The sequence below is a fragment of the Phoca vitulina genome, unplaced genomic scaffold, assembly GCF_004348235.1.
Source record: "Phoca vitulina isolate PV1807 unplaced genomic scaffold, GSC_HSeal_1.0 scaffold3, whole genome shotgun sequence".
NCBI classification, from domain to species: Eukaryota; Metazoa; Chordata; class Mammalia; order Carnivora; family Phocidae; genus Phoca; species Phoca vitulina.
The window spans coordinates 15,502,733-15,521,134 of record NW_022589706.1 but is presented as its reverse complement, the minus strand read 5'-3'; the positions used below and the strand labels follow the sequence as shown (position 1 = coordinate 15,521,134).

At 41.2% G+C, this 18,402-nt stretch overlaps 1 protein-coding gene across 3 annotated transcripts in view; it reads right to left on the bottom strand.

Moving 5' to 3' along the window:
- Window positions 1-16,424, bottom strand: part of ANAPC4 (anaphase promoting complex subunit 4) — a 37,868-nt gene extending 21,444 nt beyond the window's left edge. For 2 of the 3 annotated variants that reach the window (XM_032400119.1, XM_032400120.1), the window contains exons 1-16: window positions 16,319-16,424; window positions 16,089-16,227; window positions 13,147-13,252; window positions 11,347-11,479; window positions 8,839-8,913; window positions 8,678-8,704; window positions 8,544-8,588; window positions 7,799-7,883; window positions 7,020-7,124; window positions 5,076-5,159; window positions 3,871-3,957; window positions 3,394-3,458; window positions 2,639-2,681; window positions 2,448-2,524; window positions 685-785; window positions 553-604 (exon numbers count right to left, since the gene is read on the bottom strand). In XM_032400119.1, coding sequence (XP_032256010.1) covers window positions 553-604; window positions 685-785; window positions 2,448-2,524; window positions 2,639-2,681; window positions 3,394-3,458; window positions 3,871-3,957; window positions 5,076-5,159; window positions 7,020-7,124; window positions 7,799-7,883; window positions 8,544-8,588; window positions 8,678-8,704; window positions 8,839-8,913; window positions 11,347-11,479; window positions 13,147-13,252; window positions 16,089-16,217 — 1,214 coding nt within the window. In that variant the 5' untranslated portion in view covers window positions 16,218-16,227; window positions 16,319-16,424. Of the gene's footprint in view, window positions 1-552; window positions 605-684; window positions 786-2,447; window positions 2,525-2,638; window positions 2,682-3,393; window positions 3,459-3,870; window positions 3,958-5,075; window positions 5,160-7,019; window positions 7,125-7,798; window positions 7,884-8,543; window positions 8,589-8,677; window positions 8,705-8,838; window positions 9,253-11,346; window positions 11,480-13,146; window positions 13,253-16,088; window positions 16,228-16,318 lie in introns of those variants that run through there. The other variant, XM_032400121.1, reaches the window with a different exon arrangement.
- Window positions 16,425-18,402: the final 1,978 nt, after the last annotated feature.

Sequence of the window (18,402 nt, the reverse complement as noted above, 5' to 3'; positions counted from 1 at the left end):
AGATCATGAAGTCCGGACCTAAGAAAAAGCACCCAAGTGCCTGCCTGAGGGCTGCTGGGGGGGCGGGGAGGAGGCCAGAGGAGGAGCCATCAGGGACTGAGGGGACCCCAGGGCATGATCCTGCCCTGCAGACAGGGGGAGAATCTAAGGATGTGATAAAGGCAGAAAGAAGAAAACAAAGTCTAGGAAAAACAAACACAGAGAAGAAGAATTTCTAAAACTGGATAAATAAAAGAAATGCAGTACAGTTATACAACTTAGAAGTATGGAGGTAAGCTGCAGAAGAACTACAAACAGAAACAGTTACAGGAGTTAAAAGGATTCCCCCTGGAGAGGGGACTGGAGTGAGGATGGGGGCGGTGGGGGAGAGTGTAATACCGCTTTAACTGATGAGACGGCTATGTTATTGGCTTGTTTGAATCACGTAAAGGTAATAACTTTGATAAAAGCATATAAAACCCATTTTAAGAAAATCATGACAATTTGCTGGGTTCTTGCTTATAAGAATAAAATATTCTCAGGTCAATGATTCCAGGTATCCCCAATACTTACTGAAGAAGTTCATTTGCCTTGAGTATGAAAGAACCCACAGCGGTAATAGCATCTGAAGAGAAATAAATAAACATCATTTTTCTAGTAAGTAAAGTGTGTTTAATGTATTCTATTGAAAAATTAAATTACTACCTTCAATTCCTGCAGCATCTAGTCCAAGAGGTTCATATTTTTGCTTCCACGAAGCCATTCCTTTCAGTTCACTCAAATGGTATAATAAAGACTCGGAGCCACTATCAAAACAGAGCAGAAGTAAGTTACTATCATTACCAGCATCAAGATGGCAGACAGCTACTTCCTCACCTAAATATTTCCAAATTTTCAGAAATAAAAAATGAAAGTAACTTCAATTTTCTTTCTATGAGAAATGATCATTTCTCAAAATTTTCTCTAAAAGCCGTAACAGAACCATTTGGCCATCCGGACAACTGAGATGAATACATGACCGTAAGATTTAATCTTACAAGATCACATTATGTTCTACAGTTAGCCCTGGCACTTTGAAGACAGTCATATGGTCATCTTATTCACCCAAAAGCTATGTATTTAGCATTCAACAAACATGTATTAAGCTCTAGCTTTAAGTCAGCACTGTGCTACATACTGCAGACACAACAGTGAACAAAGCGAAAGGATCCTTACGGCACTGACAGTCTCATCGTGGGGGAGGACACTCATAACCACATCAGACAGTGTATCATTCCAACTATCATAAATGCCTAGAAGGAAATGCACACGAGTGCAGGTGTAATTCAATAACCTGACCTAATCCGGGGAATTGGGGAAGGCCTCTTGGAACAAGTGAGATTTTAGCTAAGGGGTTCAAGTAAAGAGCAAGGTGGGAGTGTTCCAGAAGGCAAGACGGATGCACAAAAGCCCTGAGTAGGATGAAAAAAATGTCAAGTCTGGTAAGCCCACCAGTGCACATGAAGCAGAGGCAGATGTGTTAAAGGCTATGCAAAGGTCTTGTTCCTGAGAGCAATAGGAAGGCCCTGGAAGTTTTTAAGAGTAACATGATCAGATCTGCTGTGGGGAATACATTTGAGGGGCACATATATATTTGTGGACTGGAAACCAGGCCAAAGGGCACTGCAGTGACCCAAGGCTGAGGTGATGTAGTAAGGGCTAGGGAACTCAGCATAAAGGGATTTATCAAAATTTAAGTCAAACTCCGAGCAGCCACATGCAAACTGCTTCACTGAGGGAGCTGTGGATAGAAATAGCATGAGACCTGAAGATCGGAGACAGAGTCTGGCAATGACACTTAGTAACTTCAGGCCAGTATGGGTTTCAGTTTCTTCTTGTGTAAAAGGAGGATAATCATAATCAACACCTTGCCAAAGTGTTAAATGCAAAAACACGTAACATGCTTTGTACACTGTAAAATGATAAATATAATTTCTCTGCTCAAAAAAGGGTATATGGGGATGCCCGGGTGGCTCAGTCGGTTAAGCATCTGCTTTGGGCTCAGGTCATGATCTCAGGGTCCTGAGATCGAGTCCCACATTGGGCTCCTTGCTCAGCAGGGAGCCTGCTTCTCCCTCTCCCTGCCGCTCCCCTGCTTGTGCGCTCTCTCTCTCTCTGACAAATAAATAAAATCTTAAAAAAAACAAAAAAAGGTATATGCCTTTTCAAAATATACCTCATGGTTGTCTGGCTGGGAAAAAAAGCCCAGACAGAGAGCCTAACCCGGTGAACAGATGTTTGAAAATTATTTCAAGATTTACCATTATTGACTCTTTATATCTTGGACACTCCAAGATTCCCCTCAAGTGCCAATGCAACAATTTTAGCTAGAAAAGGCTAAAAAAAAGAGAGAATGCCAGCTGATGAAGAACACCGACACATGTAGTACATGTAGACACAATACCAAAGATTCAACATCACCTTCATACCTCTGTAAGTGACTTATAACCAATTTTTGTATACTAGAATATGATGACTCTATAGACTGGCCAAGCTTCTTTAAGCCCTAAGTAAGAGAAAAAAATATATTTAGCATATAAGTAAGATATTGCATGCTGCTCTAAAAAAAATCAAGAATGTGCACATAAGCCATTTAAAGACAAAGATATTTTAGCTGCACCTTTACTGTTAACTGGTTCATTAAGAGGGTCTGAAGTTCAGCACTACAATGAAAAAGAAAGTATTTTTAGTCTTCTCTATTCAAAATGTGAATGCAGCACTTAAAACTTTTAAAAGTAAAAACAACATTTTTAAGCAAAATAAACAAAAAGAAATAGCCCAACAAAAATTAAGACTTTGTTGTATTCAAAAAGGGACAGAAAACAGGAAAAATAAAGTCCAGAAACAGACTGAAGTGTATTTAAGATGTACTGAATGCTAAAATGGCATTTTAAATCCGTAAGGAGAAAGTGTAATACCCAATAAATTATGCTGGGCAATTATCTAAACCTTCAGAAAAAAAGAAGTTAGTCTTCCATAGCATATAACCAAATACATCACATCTGGAACATGTAGATGGAATAAAACATAAACTATAAAAAAACTCTAGAAGAAAACACAATCTTTTGAATACTCTTAAGATGGGAAAGGTCTTTTTAAGAATAATGCTAAGGCAGATACCATAAAGGAAAAGACTGACGGGACCATAAAAAACTAGAAATTTTTTTACACATTTAGTAAAACATATATGTATTATAGACATAGAAAATGATTACATTTACAAAAAATGCATAGAAAATCTAGAAAAATAAATACTATTTTTTATTATGTACCAGAATTTTCTATTTTTTTTACAATGAATATGAATTCCTTTCAAAATAAAAAACTACTGTAAAAAAGAAGAAAAAGCAAGAGCACCTAATATGAGTTTACTACCTTGCTTTCCCCCATAACAGCAAGTGCATGAATTCATCTTGCACAGACGTGGTTGTGCTCTTCTCCTAGACAAAATGGATAACATCATGATATATATTTTTAAAATTATAACCATGTATAATTCAAAATTAAAACTATAGGAGCATGACTCCCTTCCTTTTCCTTAAGCTTCCTTCAAATCCTTATTTAAATTGATTATCTGACCATCGGTTCATGGAGAGTAGACAGTCAGCTCTTCCAACACCCGTCCTGACTCTCCACGCCCCACCTGCTCCACTTCACAGACCCACCTAGGTTGTCCTGATGCGAGGAGAGCCCTGCCTCTCTGGGGAAACAGTGTGCGATCAGACCAAGCCATCTGAAAGCTTGACCTTCACCTTTTACAAACCCGACCAGTATCCATCAGGTAGCTCGGAAAGTCAATGAGGACAGCGTGCCCACTTCCACTCCTTCCAGGGGAAACCTCACAAACATTACCTGTACAAACTTGGTGAGACGAGAATCCATCTGCATCAGTATTTCTTCCCAGGCTTCACACATACACGTTAGTGACAAATTTATATACTATTAACAAGAAGGGAAAAAAAATAGCTATCAGAATAGTAAAAAAAAAAAAAAAAAAAGAAACTACATAAATCAATTTGCTAAGTAATATATGCTTCTTCCTGCCAACTATCTCAAAGAAATCCAGAATTTACTTTCAATCATTTTTAACTCACCCTGTGAAAGAGAAGACCACAGCTAATGCTTGATAACCACTTAACTATCAAACATTCGGAAATTAAGTTTTTATCTGGTAAAACAGACATCCTCCAGCTTTTTATATGTATGTTTCATGTACACGAACTGTCAAAATGCTGGTTGAGTCAGCTATTCAATTTTCAAACAGAATCCTTAAAAAGACACCGATGTGCAGAAATCTTTGACATCAAGTAAGCCAGGGACTGTGGCAGACTGAAAAAGAACAGCCACAGTTCTTTGTAGCTCCTCTATCCAGAAGCAGACTCCATCTCCCTAGTCCCTGAATCTGGGCTGGCCTTGAGTCTTGCCGTGACCGACACACAGCAGAAGGGACACCGAGTCCAAGGCCTCCAAAGACTCTGCACGTTCCCCCTTGCAGTCCTGACACCCCTGCTGTGGCCGCCACTTCAGGAACGAGCCCGCGCTAGCCTACTGGGAGATGGCACACGGGGAGCCACCATGGCTAAGAGAGACTCAGACCAGCCAGCTGGCCACTGACGCACGACCGGGCCAGGCTGCGATGAGCTGAAGCTGGCCCGGATCAGCAGAACCTTCTAGCTGGCCCAGCCCAAACTGTGGACTGACTAAGACACTGACCTACAGAACCATGGCTAATTTGGGTTGGGTGTTTATGTACAAGTGTGAACTGATATGATGGCTGTTTCCCATAAGGCTTGATTTGCAGCAAGCTTTTTCAAATTCCAAAATGTTATTTCACTTAGGGGATTATTTTTAAAAGATTTAAACTACTTTTTTCTTTTCTGGTGGGAATAGATTTTCAATTAAATTCCTTTTTCTTGTTAACGGACATTATAAGATTATCAGAATAGACACTTTATACCACAGACAGCTTTACAGAATAAAATTTGCAAGTGTTTTATTTATAGACTGTTAGAAACTTAAGAGTAAATATTCACATAAAACAAGTTACAAATAAATACCTGTAAAAGTGCTGAAATGTGAGTAAACTTTCTAGCCATCCGAGTTACTTCAGGTAAGAAAGAGTACAATAGATTGGTTTCAAGCTATAAAATCAAAATAAAGTGAGTTACAATCACACACACTTCTTTTAAAGATAAATCAGTCCCAGCTAAAAAAAGAAAAAAATCCTACAATTTAGAAGAGTCAAGGTCTAAGTATGTATCAGAAAGACTATGTCTGAATTCTGCTACCTTTGAGCCTAATACTTTGGAGACTAAAAGAACAGAACTTTAGGATTTTCTAATCTGCCATGTTTAAGTGTGCACAGGTCACCCCTCTCTAGGTTAGCAATGCCATCTCCATAGCTAGATAAATATAATAATCTATTTTGTAACACTATTATGAGAAATTTAAGAAATGATTACAAATATACATAAAAAGTTTTTAAAGAACTATAAGCTACTGATAAACACAAGCTAAATATCCATTACAACAGTGTAAGAATTATCTTAATAAAGCTGTTATTTAAAAAAAATACCCATTACAAACTTCAAAGAAATAGTGAATCATTTTATTACAGCATCAAATGCAATCCTAGAAATCATATTTTCACGGAACCTTAAGATGAAGAGTAAATATGACCAACTATTCTGGGGAATCAGGACGTCAAGAGTTCCCTGATGCTCTGAATACAACAATGAATACTGGAAAGCATCAGACACAGTGCATCCTGCATCTTTTTGTTCTACTTTTGTTTGAGAATTTGCGCATCCTTAAGCTAAGTAGCTGGGTTATTTGGCATGAAAATCTAGGGAAGGGGCGCCTAGCTGGCTCAGCTGGTGGAGTGCAACTCTTGATCTTGGGGTTGTGAGTTTGAGCCCTATGTTAGGTGTAGAGATTACTTAAAAATAAAATCTTAAAAAAAAAAAAAATCTAGGGAAGACTTTCCTAAAGGCAAGGCTACAATCTAAATACTCTATTGGAGCCCACACAGTTTCCACAACCTACAATATACACAGCATACAGTACAAAAGGTGTTTTCCAACTTTTTTTTTTTTTAAGATTTTATTTACTTATTTGACAGAGAGAGAGAAATCATAAGTAGGCAGACAGGCAGGCAGAGGGAGAGGGAGAAGCAAGCCTCCCGCTGAGCAGGGAGCCCGATGCGGGGCTCGATCCCAGGACCCTGGGATCGTGACCTGAGCCGAAGGCAGATGCTTAACGACTGAGCCACCCAGGCACCCCAGTTTTTCCCAACGTTAATTGATCACCTTACACAAGAGGCAATGTGTTGGTGAAGAGCACTGACTCTGGAGCCACCCTGCCCAGCATCACTTCCATATGAGTGATACCGAGCAAGTTCTGCAGTTTCTACTTATCTATAAAATAGAGATAATAATAGGACCTACCTATTAGGTTGCTGTGAGGATTCAAATGAATTATACTGAATCACTCAGTACTTGGCACATATTAAACAAATGATAAGTATTAGCTTTTATTATTTTTAGGATCAGAGCCCTAAGAACACACCTGATAGAGGGGTGCCTGGGTGGCTTAGTTAAGCGTCCAACCCCTCATGATCTCATGGGTGGTGAGATGGAGCCCCATGACAGGCTCTGCGCTCAGCACAGAATCTGCTTGGGATTCTCACTCCATCTCCCTCTCCCCCTCCCCTTGCTCACACTGTCTCTCTCAAATACATAAGTAAATCTTAAAAAAAAGAATACTTGGTACAAAGATAAACTGGTATAGCAACCAATTAACACGGTCATTAATAAACTATCAAAACACTGTTTTTATGAAAACTATACTGGGCCCTGGGAATAATGAAGTGTTCACTAGAGTAAGATTCTATATATGAGATTTAGAAGCTCCAAGTTGGTTTTTTTTTTTCCTTGCTTTGTTTTAATAACACCTTTAAAAAATGAATTTACTGTCTGCTGCTACCAGGTTTCCACACTTACCTGGAAGTATGAGACCTCCGAAGCACCGCCAGCAGAAACCTCTGTGACCACTGACAATGATTTCAAATCACTGGATAAACACAATGCAAGACAAGTACCAACGATCTGTAAGAGAGTCAAATCCCTTGGTCCATTTAGTATTATTGCTAGTCTGCACCTGCTTATAATACAGGCAACAGAAACTGATGGAACTCTCTAAAGCAGAAACACACACGCCTGACGCCTTCCACGCATGTGCAGGAGGGAAGGTGTGTGTCCCCCCAGTCCACACCCCTCATGGACACACACCCCTCCATCGGGGGTCCCAAATCAAGTGCTGGAGAGCCTACAATATATCCTCTTCCCCTCAGAAATGGCAAGAATAGGACGGAAAAGCTGTGGAGAAGACCGAGACTTAGCAACCAGCACAGATCTGGTCCTAAGTAGAAGATCGCTCCTCATGATGTTCATCATGTTCCAGTCACAAACTGTAGCTCTAGCCCTGACTACAGACTAGAAAACCATTGAATCATAATCAAGTGTATCATGTCAATCTTTTTCTTAAGAAAAACTTGATTAATTCCACTAATAGTACCTGATCTTCATAGATACCCTATCACCACTATTTTATCTTAGTAATAAAATTATCCTCTTAACATTTAAAAATGAGTAACTCCAATAACTGAAACTGAGAAAAATACCCTAGTGTTTTAATTTTTTTCCATAAATCAGTTAGCTGGTATATTCTAGGTGGTATATTCTAAGAGAAATGACGTGGAAAATTTTAAAGGAAAACTTACCCCCGTGACTCGAGCAATTTTGAACATTCCATACGCATAAAGCTCGATAAATCCAGAGCTTCCTCCGAGGACAAGAATATTAAGCCTAATTAAAAGGAATGTAACAAGCTGAGGACATCAGAGAAGACCGAGTTCTTAAACCAAGATATAAGTTGTTCTTGCTCTCAGATAATCTGCATGCTAAGGCTTCCCTGTGGGGAAACTGAAACCCCAAACAAATTCACCAATACTCAATATTCAATCACACTGGGCTTCTTCCTTTTCTCAAAGGAACATAAATTTGCCCTAGCCTAAAAAACATCGGTTTATAGTAAAATAAGGCTATAGTATTTTAACAACTACTGTATTTATATACTGTCAATAACAACACAATCCTTTTTCCACCTAATAGAAAGTGCCGCTAGTTGTTTCACGGCTCTGATGCTAAATGTATTAAAAGGGCTTTAAAAACTTGAAATATTTAATTTTGATTTTAGAAACGCTAGTAACATCTATCCTCCTTTACTTATTAAAATAAACAAAGGTACATTATAGTATTATTGAACTTGACACAATCAAAGACCATACAATAAAAACAAGTAAATAATAGACACTAATGTCTGTATATTGTTCAGTGGTGTTTGTCAGCAGGGAAATAACATGACACATAAAGGAACTGCCCTTGAAACTCTGAACTCTTGTCTCAAATATCAAACACCAACTTTAAGAAATTAGACTTGTTATTTAAGATATTTACAAACTTTACCTGACGTCTCCCAAAAGCTTAATAATTTCATCAGAATTTTCTTCACTAAAATATAAAAATAATTGGGTTACCTTTCAACATCTTTCAACTAATAAAAGATTATTTTACCTGAAAACAAAAAAGGTATATCTTACCTAAAAATTTTTGAGGTGTTGCTGTAACTAGAGAAAAACAGAGACTAGTGTAAAAAGCAATAGAAATATGTTTTTAAAAACACATGAGAAAATCATCACAGCGTCAAAGGAAAGAGAAATCTGCAAGATGGATTCCAATGAAATTAAACTCTGATACTTACTTTTTTGGCAGGGTAGGCAGTTTAGGTAAGAGAAGATTTGATTCATCCTCAGCATTATAAAAGGATGTTAGAACACTGAAAAGAAAAGCCAAGAAGAAGCATTACTAAAACACCAAAGATTTTACTTGTCTTTCCATTAAAAAGTACTTTTTTTAAAAACTGCCCAGTTTTACATATTATATACATTACCAAGTAAACAGATGCCACACCTACTTTACTATTATAAAACAGTCATTGTAATAATCACAAACAACAAACAAAAAAATAGGAAATTCTTCATTTACAAGGGGCCTTGTTTCTGGGGGGAAAAAACCCAGCCACTTTACACTTAGAGGAATAAATATTAATAAATAATTTTCTCTATGTATTCAGTATTAGATACTAAGAATTTAGGATTTTTTTTTTTTAAAGATTTTATTTATTTGAGAGAGAGCAAGCAAGAGAGAGAGAGAGAGCATGAGCAGGAGGAGGGGCAGAGGAAAAGGGAAAAACAGACTCCTCGCTGAGCAAGAAGCCCAACATGGGGCTTGATCCCTGGAACCCAGCATCATGACCTGAGCTGAAGGCAGATGCTTAACCGACTGAGCCACACAGGCATCCCAAGAATTTATGATTTTTTTTAACTCTCATCTAAGAACCATCTAAACATATATGAGTACCAAGGGTGAATGGGTTTTAAAGAACACTGCAGTAATTATCTCATTTAACTGTGGGTTCTACGGCTTATATACATTTGGGGATTTGACAATCCAGCAAGTATCTAAGACGACACCATGCATTTTGAAATAGTCTTGCTTATTCCCTTTTCTCAATTTTACCTCCAAATAAGCGTGGTAATAAATGAGTGAAAAGGTGACTTGGCACACGTTTTTTTCCCACTTTAACACAAACTTGGTGTCCTGAGAGATCCTGGAATCTCCACATTATATTTCTAAACTATTAGTAGAAAGTATGTTAGGGATACACTTAGCAGGTACCTTGAATGGGATAGAAATGACATGGTATACTCTGCTCCTCTAAGCATTGATAAATTCACATGACCATTTGCAACCCTGGATTATTTGATGATGCATTAATTATAGATAAATGTTTTATCTATAGTGAATTTCAAACACCAGGTGAGATCCTTATTATTCAATTTTTTATAGACTCCCCCTTTAGTTAATTTGAAATTAACTTAAAAGTTTATTAGAAAGGAAAAACTGGGGTGCCCGGGTGGCTCAGTCGTTAAGCGTCTGCCTTCAGCTCAGGTCATGATCCCAGGATCCTGGGATCAAGCCCTGCATCGGGCTCCCCGCTCGGTGGGAAGCCTGCTTCTCCCTCTCCCACTCCCCCTGCTTGTGTTCCCTGTCTCGCTGTGTGTCTCTCTCTGTCAAATAAATAAATAAAATATTTTTTAAAAAAAAGAAAGAAAGAAAGGAAAGACTATTGGTAAGAAAATTATCACATTTCCTAAAAAAAAAAAAAAAATTTTATTTTCAGTATTAGGTAAACCCATTTATTCTTTAGGCCATCTTGACTGCAAACCTGGTATATGACTTGAATGTAGACTAAGGCAAAGTTATTTTCATGAGACCAGGAAACTATCAAGACCACAGACACAGAAAGAACTCATTCAACATCAAAACAAAGCACTGAGGAGCACCTGGGTGGCTCAGTCAGTTAAGCATCTGCCTTCAGCTCAGGTCATGATCCCAGGGTCCTGGGATGGAGCCCCACATTGGGCTCCCTGCTCAGCGGGGAGTCTGCTTCTCCATCTCCCTCAGCCCCTCCCTCTGCTCATGCTCCCTCTCTCTCTTTCTCAAATAAAATCTTTAAACAAACAAAACAAAACAAAACAAAAAACCCCAGAATGCTCAACTTAGCACTTTTTGTACTCCGAGGATATTTACGAAGATGCAAAAAAACGCCCAAGCTCCGAAAGAAATGGGTGGCAAAAAGGAACAAAGAACCTCAATTTGCTAATCAGTAATTTTAATTTCTATTACTTGAAAGTACAAATCACTACCCATAGAATTTCACTCATACGTGGAATTAAGGAAGAAAACATGAACACACGGGAAGGGGGGGAAGAAAAAAAGGAGAGAGGGAACCAAGCCATAAAAGACTCAATGACAGAGAACAAACTGAGGGCTGATGGAGGGAGGTGGGTGGAGGATGGGTTAATAGGTGATAGACATGAAGGAGGCCACTTGTGATGAGCACTGGGTGTTGTATGTAAGTGATGAATCACTGAATTCTACTCCAGAAACAAATACTGCACTGTTAACTACCTAGAATTTAAGTTAAAAAAAGAAAGAAAGAAGAAAGTATAAAGCACTGATATTAACTACTAAAAATAACAAAGAAAAATCTTAGCCCTTCAGGCATATAAACTGAAAACCCAAAGTTAAATGCAGCGTGCCCATGCTCAACACTCAGATCCTCCCAAGTGTCCGTTTTAATCCCGGCAGGCGCACAGCTGTCCCACGGCGGCTGCTGGAGTCGTCCTTCCAATCCTTCCTCTACCTGCTTTCTGCAGTCACTTCCATCCAATGCATACAAGACACTGGGGCCTCCACAGAGAAGGAGTGCAAGCTTTCAGGTTTCTCTACATCGCACAAAACGATTTTCTTGGTGTCCGCAAGAGCAAAGGCCAAAACTGAAACAAGAAGAGACGATGAGGACAACTTACTGTAACAGTCAAGAAAACGAAATGGCTATTTCACTTCTTGCCCAGTTTTACTATTTTAAATGCATCATCATCATAGAAATTATTTAACCTAAAAATCCTTCCTTTAAATAATATTTTTAAAAATGGAAAGCTATCTTTACATGTTATGCTGTCATCTAAGCTTATTTTCAAAGGCTCAAACTCTCATGAGTGACCGACTACTTTCTCGTGTACTGCACTTAACGTCTTACACATCTTACACATCAAAGCCTCTGGACTGGAGCCCTGCTTCCAAGCAGAAGATACAGAACAGGTCTCAACAGACAAACAATAATATCCTATCACCAAGATATGCTGGTCTTGTGAACGTGCCTAACGGTGAGAAGTGATTCCATCTGCTTAGTTCTTAGAAAGTTCAGTATTCCCTTTTGTTCCTAACCCTTAATGGGAAACGAGACCATCAAATGCTGATGAGTCTTGTTTCTTTCACTGTGGCTGAATTATCTAGTATAGTTTCTCCACACAGGTCACTAACATCTTCCTAACACATCAAATTAAGAATTTCTAAGTAGAGGGCTATGCATTTCATGGTATACCAAGACACACAATTTTGCAAGATGTGAGGCAACCCACATCTCCTCTTTTTCAAACAATTTAAAGCAATCTTGAAATAATCCTTACCTAAAAAACCTTATTTCACTGTCCAAAAACACAAGGCATATTTTTTTAATGATAAAAAATTCATCTACTTATATACATTTCAACACACACAGACTTTCATGATTTATTTTTGAGATTCTGGTGTTTTTGGATGAATAGTGCAAGATCTCATGATGTTACTTATAACAGTCCTCTAATTTTACACATACCCTTTTTTTGTTTTTTTATTAAAAGATAAAACGAGAGCTGAACAGGCTTTCCGGGTGTTTTTACAGACTCATTTATATTTACCAGAAAAAAATTAAGCAATAAGGAATACATATCATTTTACAAAAATGATTCAGTTTTTTTCCTTAAAGCACCAATGATAACAGATGAACTTTAAGCTGTATAATTTATAGCATTTTACTGTATTGACTCTGGGTACAGCAGCTCAAATCACGACTGTCATTGCAAAAACAACAGGTGGAAGCGTAAGAAGCTACAAAATAAAGGGCACGCGGAGAAAGAGGAAGGAATGGGGTCAGAGCTGATAGTCCTTCAGGTGAAACAAGCATTCGTGCCAAGAGAATATTTATGAGCTACACATTTAATGTTAACATACATTTTGGGGAGAAAAGACCACAGTGGTACTCGACGGACTAGTGAATGGTAGATGGAATGTGGGCCATCAGTGCGGGACAAGACAGCGCCAAGAGCAAAGCCTAAGTATTTTGTACATTCCACAGATTTTATTCTAGCATTACCTTTGCCAAGAAGTCAAATTTCATTTGAGAGAGATCTCAGCCAAGAAACAACATAGTAAAATTAATCTCAACTCTATGAAAACACTTCAAAGCTTCCAAAAAGCAAAGCTCCCAAGCTGATATTTAGTATACAATAAGAATATAATAAGAACAATAAATTCTTTCAGGAAATAAGCTTTCTTTACAAAATACTTTTTTTGTTAATAATAATAATAATAATAATGTATCTTCAAAGAATCCTATCATTACGTTTGCCATCTGGTCTCCAAGCCAGACAGGTCACTTCCTTTCCTGTATTTTCATTTGGTGGAAAACTCCAAACTCGATGAAAACTTGCAAGTCGGTGAAGTAAAACCTAAGACAAAACAGATACATGGCAAAAAATTAAAAATCCATTTCCAAAACTGAAATAAACCTAGATCCTCACTATAAATCTTTAAATATAATCTCAAGCATAATATTTAGCTATCAGAAGAAATTAGAAGACAACAAGGTCTGAATGAACTGAAGGTATATTCAAAGCGATGGGTGAAACAAGACCTAATTTAACCCTGTACTCTATATATTTTCCTATCTTCTACGTCAATAAGAGACTTATCTTTTAGAAAGAAATAAGGTTGTCTAAGAAGATCATGACAGAAAAAGAAATAAGGAACATAAAAAGCAGAAAAGTAGCTGTAATAGTCAAATAACACCAAACTTGGAATCAGACACCTTGGGATGGAATTTCAGCTGTGTTGCTTACTGGCCATAGGTCTTGGGCAAGTCACTTAGCCATTCTAAATTTCCACCTCCACATGGGAAAATTCCTAGGGTCAAGATGTGCCCCAGAGCTCCTTCTGACTCAGAAATAAGGCTGCCCCTACTCCATCCTCTACACAACCACTGAAAATAAGGAACTGCATGCATCCCTGCAGACCCTCCCACACCTCAGGTCCCCACACTCACAGCTTCACCTCTCCCACCTTTAGCTCACAGCACTCTTCACTCCTGGTACATTGGCCCCCACAGGGAATCCTTCATTCCCTAAACACAGTGCTCTTCTCCGAGCCTGTCTCTGCCATCCCTTATTTCCAAAACCTTTCCTCTGTGCCCTCTGAAATTCACAACCAGGTATCATCAAGATGCCCATATCCATCTAAAACTAATGATGTAATGTATGGTGATTAACATAACAATAAAAAAATTACTGGGGGAAAAAAAAAAAGATGCCCATATCTCCCTTCTCTTCTCTGAAATGTGTTTCTCACCCAAGGACACCGCTTTCCAGCAGGATTCTCAGGTAATAGCCGTGCTGCATCCCATGTTCCCCATTCTACTGGGCCAGGAGATGAAGGTGGTTTCCTCCTTGATTCCCGATGCCATTTCTGGATGACTTTTCTTCTCTAAAATCCTCTAACTCTGAATCATATGCAATCACACCATACTACCCACTAGCCCTCTTAACTGCAGTTCCCTAAAGACCCCTAGGCCATCCCCCTCATTCCTGGAAGATCTGGACTCCTGTGTGACTCACTCATGCTTTCCAACACTATTCATCCCCATTTTTGGTGATTTCAAGAGCTACGATGTCCTGGCTTTTCAGTGCTCAACTACCTTTCTTCCAATGGTCATGTCTTCTACTCACCTCAGTCACTCCTGGGGTCATGCCCTTGACCTTGTCCCTACAGTTACAAGTGCTGCCATAATGTCTCAAACCTCCCACCTTCCATCACTGTCTCTATCCTTCTAGTTCATCCCTACTAATACCCAACTTCAATTCTTCAACCTCACCAAGTCCTACAACCCACTGATCCCACCTACTCATTGTCCCTCACTCACACATGCCCCCACTTCCATACTTAATCCGAGGATCATCATTACCATCGCCCCTCTGACATGTAACTTTAACTCCCTTGCATCTTTCTTGCTATGTCACATTCGCAAAACAACAACCCTGGTGAAACCCAACCATGCCTACACCCACCCAGTCGAACAGAACAGCAGACACAACCGTGCTCACTAGATTCCCTCAAACTACAAGACCACTAACCTCCGTGGCTCTTACCACTGACCAGCAATCTTATTAAGTGTCCCTAGTCCGCCTGCCTTGTCAGCTTTTCATACCCCGCCTTTCCCCTCAAACTTCCAATATTTTCTCCTCCATCCTCACTCCTGGACAGCACTCTCTCTTCTTCACTGAGGAAGTGGAAACAAGTGCCCACTATTACATCCACACATCTAGTCGCACCGACGCCCCATCCTCTCCCTTCTGGCCTGCTGCTCTGGCTCTCCTCTCTAGAGCACGAAGAGTTCCACGGCGCAGTGGCAAAGGAGACCAGAAGACATCACGGAGGGCCTTGAGAAAGGAGCCATCAAGGCCTGATGAGAAGCTATTAGTAGTCAACAGAGTGAGGCAGCTTTGCAGGCTGCTAAGTATTCCTTACCACCTGGTGGCCACGCCGGTCTGCACACAACACAACTCTCACCTGGCCAGGTAACTCTCAGGAAACCTGCCCAAAGGCCAGAGGAGGAAAGATGCAGAGCCGAAGGTTTCCTCACACAATGGCTGCCAGGTAACCAGGCCTCTCAGGAGGAAGGCAGAAGCAGCGGGTATAGAAGCCTAGTGTGATACGCACTAGAAACGCTAAGTGACAACACTCATGTACACTCCGTCAGGACCCCAGGGAAGCAGCACTCCCTTCCTAAATGTAAAGGTATTTTTAATAGGAGGTGGCGATCCGGTCCACAGTAGGAAACCTGGACAAGGGATTCTGGATTTTTTAACCTATCCTCTGCGGCAGCTACATGCATGCACGTTCGCAGCTCCGGTATGACAGTAACTCATCCTCCTCCTGTTACGAAACCGTAAGCGAATTCAGGGCTGGGTCTGTGGATCTACTATTTCTAGTTGATGACTGACACATTATGGGCTCTTAAAAAGCCCATTTAACAAATGACTAAAAGAGACTCGGGGAAAGCAGGGCTGTGCGACTATGCTGTGTGAAAACTGTTGTTTTCGCCATGAAATACGGGAAATGGGCACATAAATGATCCTCCCCGTATATGCTCCCTTCTACTTCCACCTAAGGTTTACAGCTGCTTGGAAAGGAAGGGGGCGGGGTCCACATGCGGCCCAGCGAGTCCACAAAAGGGGAAACTGAGGCTGGGCCAGGCTGCAACGCGCTCGCTGTCGGGTCGGGCTCACTCACCTCGCCCGCCGTGTTGGCCAAAGCGATGAGATCCCGCTTGGGTGACCAGACCAGGAAAATGATCTCCTGCGGCAGCTGCTTCTCTCCCACCACCCGGAAGGACGGAAAACAGGTCGGAAAACGCAACATGGGGGCGGCCCTGCAATGACACCCCAGTCAGAGGCCGGCTGGGGCCTCCCGCGGCCGCCCCGCCCCCGGCCCTCCCCCGAGCGCTCCGACCCCGGCGGTACCTGGGAGACCCCTCTCCGCGGCCTACGCGGTCCCGGAGGCCTCTCCCTCCCTCCACGGGTCGCGCGCCCGCGCCGCCCCGCCGGCCCGCCGCCGCGCGCTGCAGGCACTTCCGGCGCCCGGACTTCCTCGCGAGAGGACCAGGAGGCGCGCCGGGCGGGGGCGCGCCGGGCGGGGGCGCGCCGGGCGTTCCCGAGGCCGCACTCCCGCCCGCAGGTAAGGCGTGGTCCCACGTGTGTACGCGCGCCCGCCGGCCTCGTACGTTTTCCGGGAAATTCGCTGCTAGGGGGTCAGTGGGCGGGCATAGGTTTGGGGGTGAGGCCTCAGAGACTTCGAGGAAAAGGGACGCAAACACTAGGTTCTGATCGGCTGGAGTCTCCCTTGACAGCCTCTAAACGGGTAGTTAACAGTCCCAGTTGCTCAGTAGAAGCACCTGGAGAGATTTATTTTTTAAACCCCTCCCCTGCCCAGGCAGCACCCCAGATCAATTAAAAGAGAATTGATAAGGAATGCGAGCGAGTATTTATTAACTCTCTAGGCGAGTCCAGTTTGCAGCCAAGGTGGGAGGGCCCTGCCCCCAAAACTCTGAGTAGGCAAATACCTTGATTATCCCATTAAGCCTCAACTTATTGGTGGTAGTAGCCCCACCGCAATAAATGAGGGCTGTGGGCTCATCCAGGATTTATCCTACAGCTGTCTGAGGATCTACCAGGAGAAAGAATCTGAAAGAATCTGGGCTACACAAATGCGCAGAGCATGGGCTCTGCCCTAAAAGGCTTATAGTTCAGCTTGGTCAACAATAAGATGCTGCTTTATGCAGGACAAATTTAAATGTTAGCATGTTCAAAAGTTGACATAAGTTATGACCCCGGTTAAGAGAATGTGACCATATCATCCTGTGATTCTTGAACTTAAAATCTATGGTAGAAAACCATCTACCTTTCACTTATTCAAAGGAGAAAGTGGTAGAATCTTCAAGTTTAACAAGCCCCATCTTCTTGCCCTCTATCTGGATCTAGCCCCTGGGAAGTAGGTGTCAGAGGTAGATTCATTGATTCAGCAGCAAATACTCGAGGCACTGTTTTGTGGCCCTGTTCTTACCTGATGCCTACCCTGCTTCCCTCTCAAGAGATAGGCTTTTCCCCTTGCTTTTGCTGCAATTTAGCATGACCCCCAAATTCTTCCAGAGGCAACATTTTTCTTTTATTATTTTGTTGTATTATTGTTTCAGGGGTACAGGTCTGTGATTCATCAGTCTTACACAATTCACAGCACTCACCATAGCACATACCCTCCCCAATGTCCATCACCCAGCCACCCCATCCCTCCCACCCCCCTCCACTCTAGCAACCCTCAGTTTGTTTCCTGAGATTAAGAGTCTCTATGGTTTGTCTCCTCCTCTGGTTTCATCCCATTTCATTTTTCCCTCTCTAACCCCCATGAGCCTCTGCCTTGGTTCTCAAATTCCACATATCAGCGAGGTCATATGATAATTGTCTTTCTCTGACTTATTTCCCTTAGCATAATACCCTCTAGTTCCATCCACGTCATTGCAAATGGCAAGATTTCAATTTTTGATTGCTGCGTAATATTCCATTGTATATATATACCACATCTTCTGTATCCATTCATCTGTCGATGGACATCTAGGCTCTTTCCATAGTTTGGCTACTGTGGACATTGCTGCTATCAACATTGGGGTGCACATGCCCCTTCGGATCACTACCTTTGTCATCTTTGAGGTAAATACCCAATAGTGCAACTGCTGGGTTGTAGGGTATCTCTATTTTCAACTTTTTGAGGAACCTCCATACTGTTTTCCAGAGTGGCTGCACCAGCTTGCATCCCCACCAACAGAATAGGAGGGTTCCCCTTTCTCCACATCCTCGCCATCATCTGTCATTTCCTGACTTGTTAATTTAAGCCATTCTGACTGGTGTGAGGTGGTATCTCATTGAGGTTTTGTATTTCCCTGATGCCAAGTGATGTTGAGAACTTTTTCATGTGTCTGCTGGCCATTTGGATGTCTTCTTTGCAGAAATGTCTGTTCGTGTCTTCTGCCCATCTCTTGTTTTTTGAGTGTTGA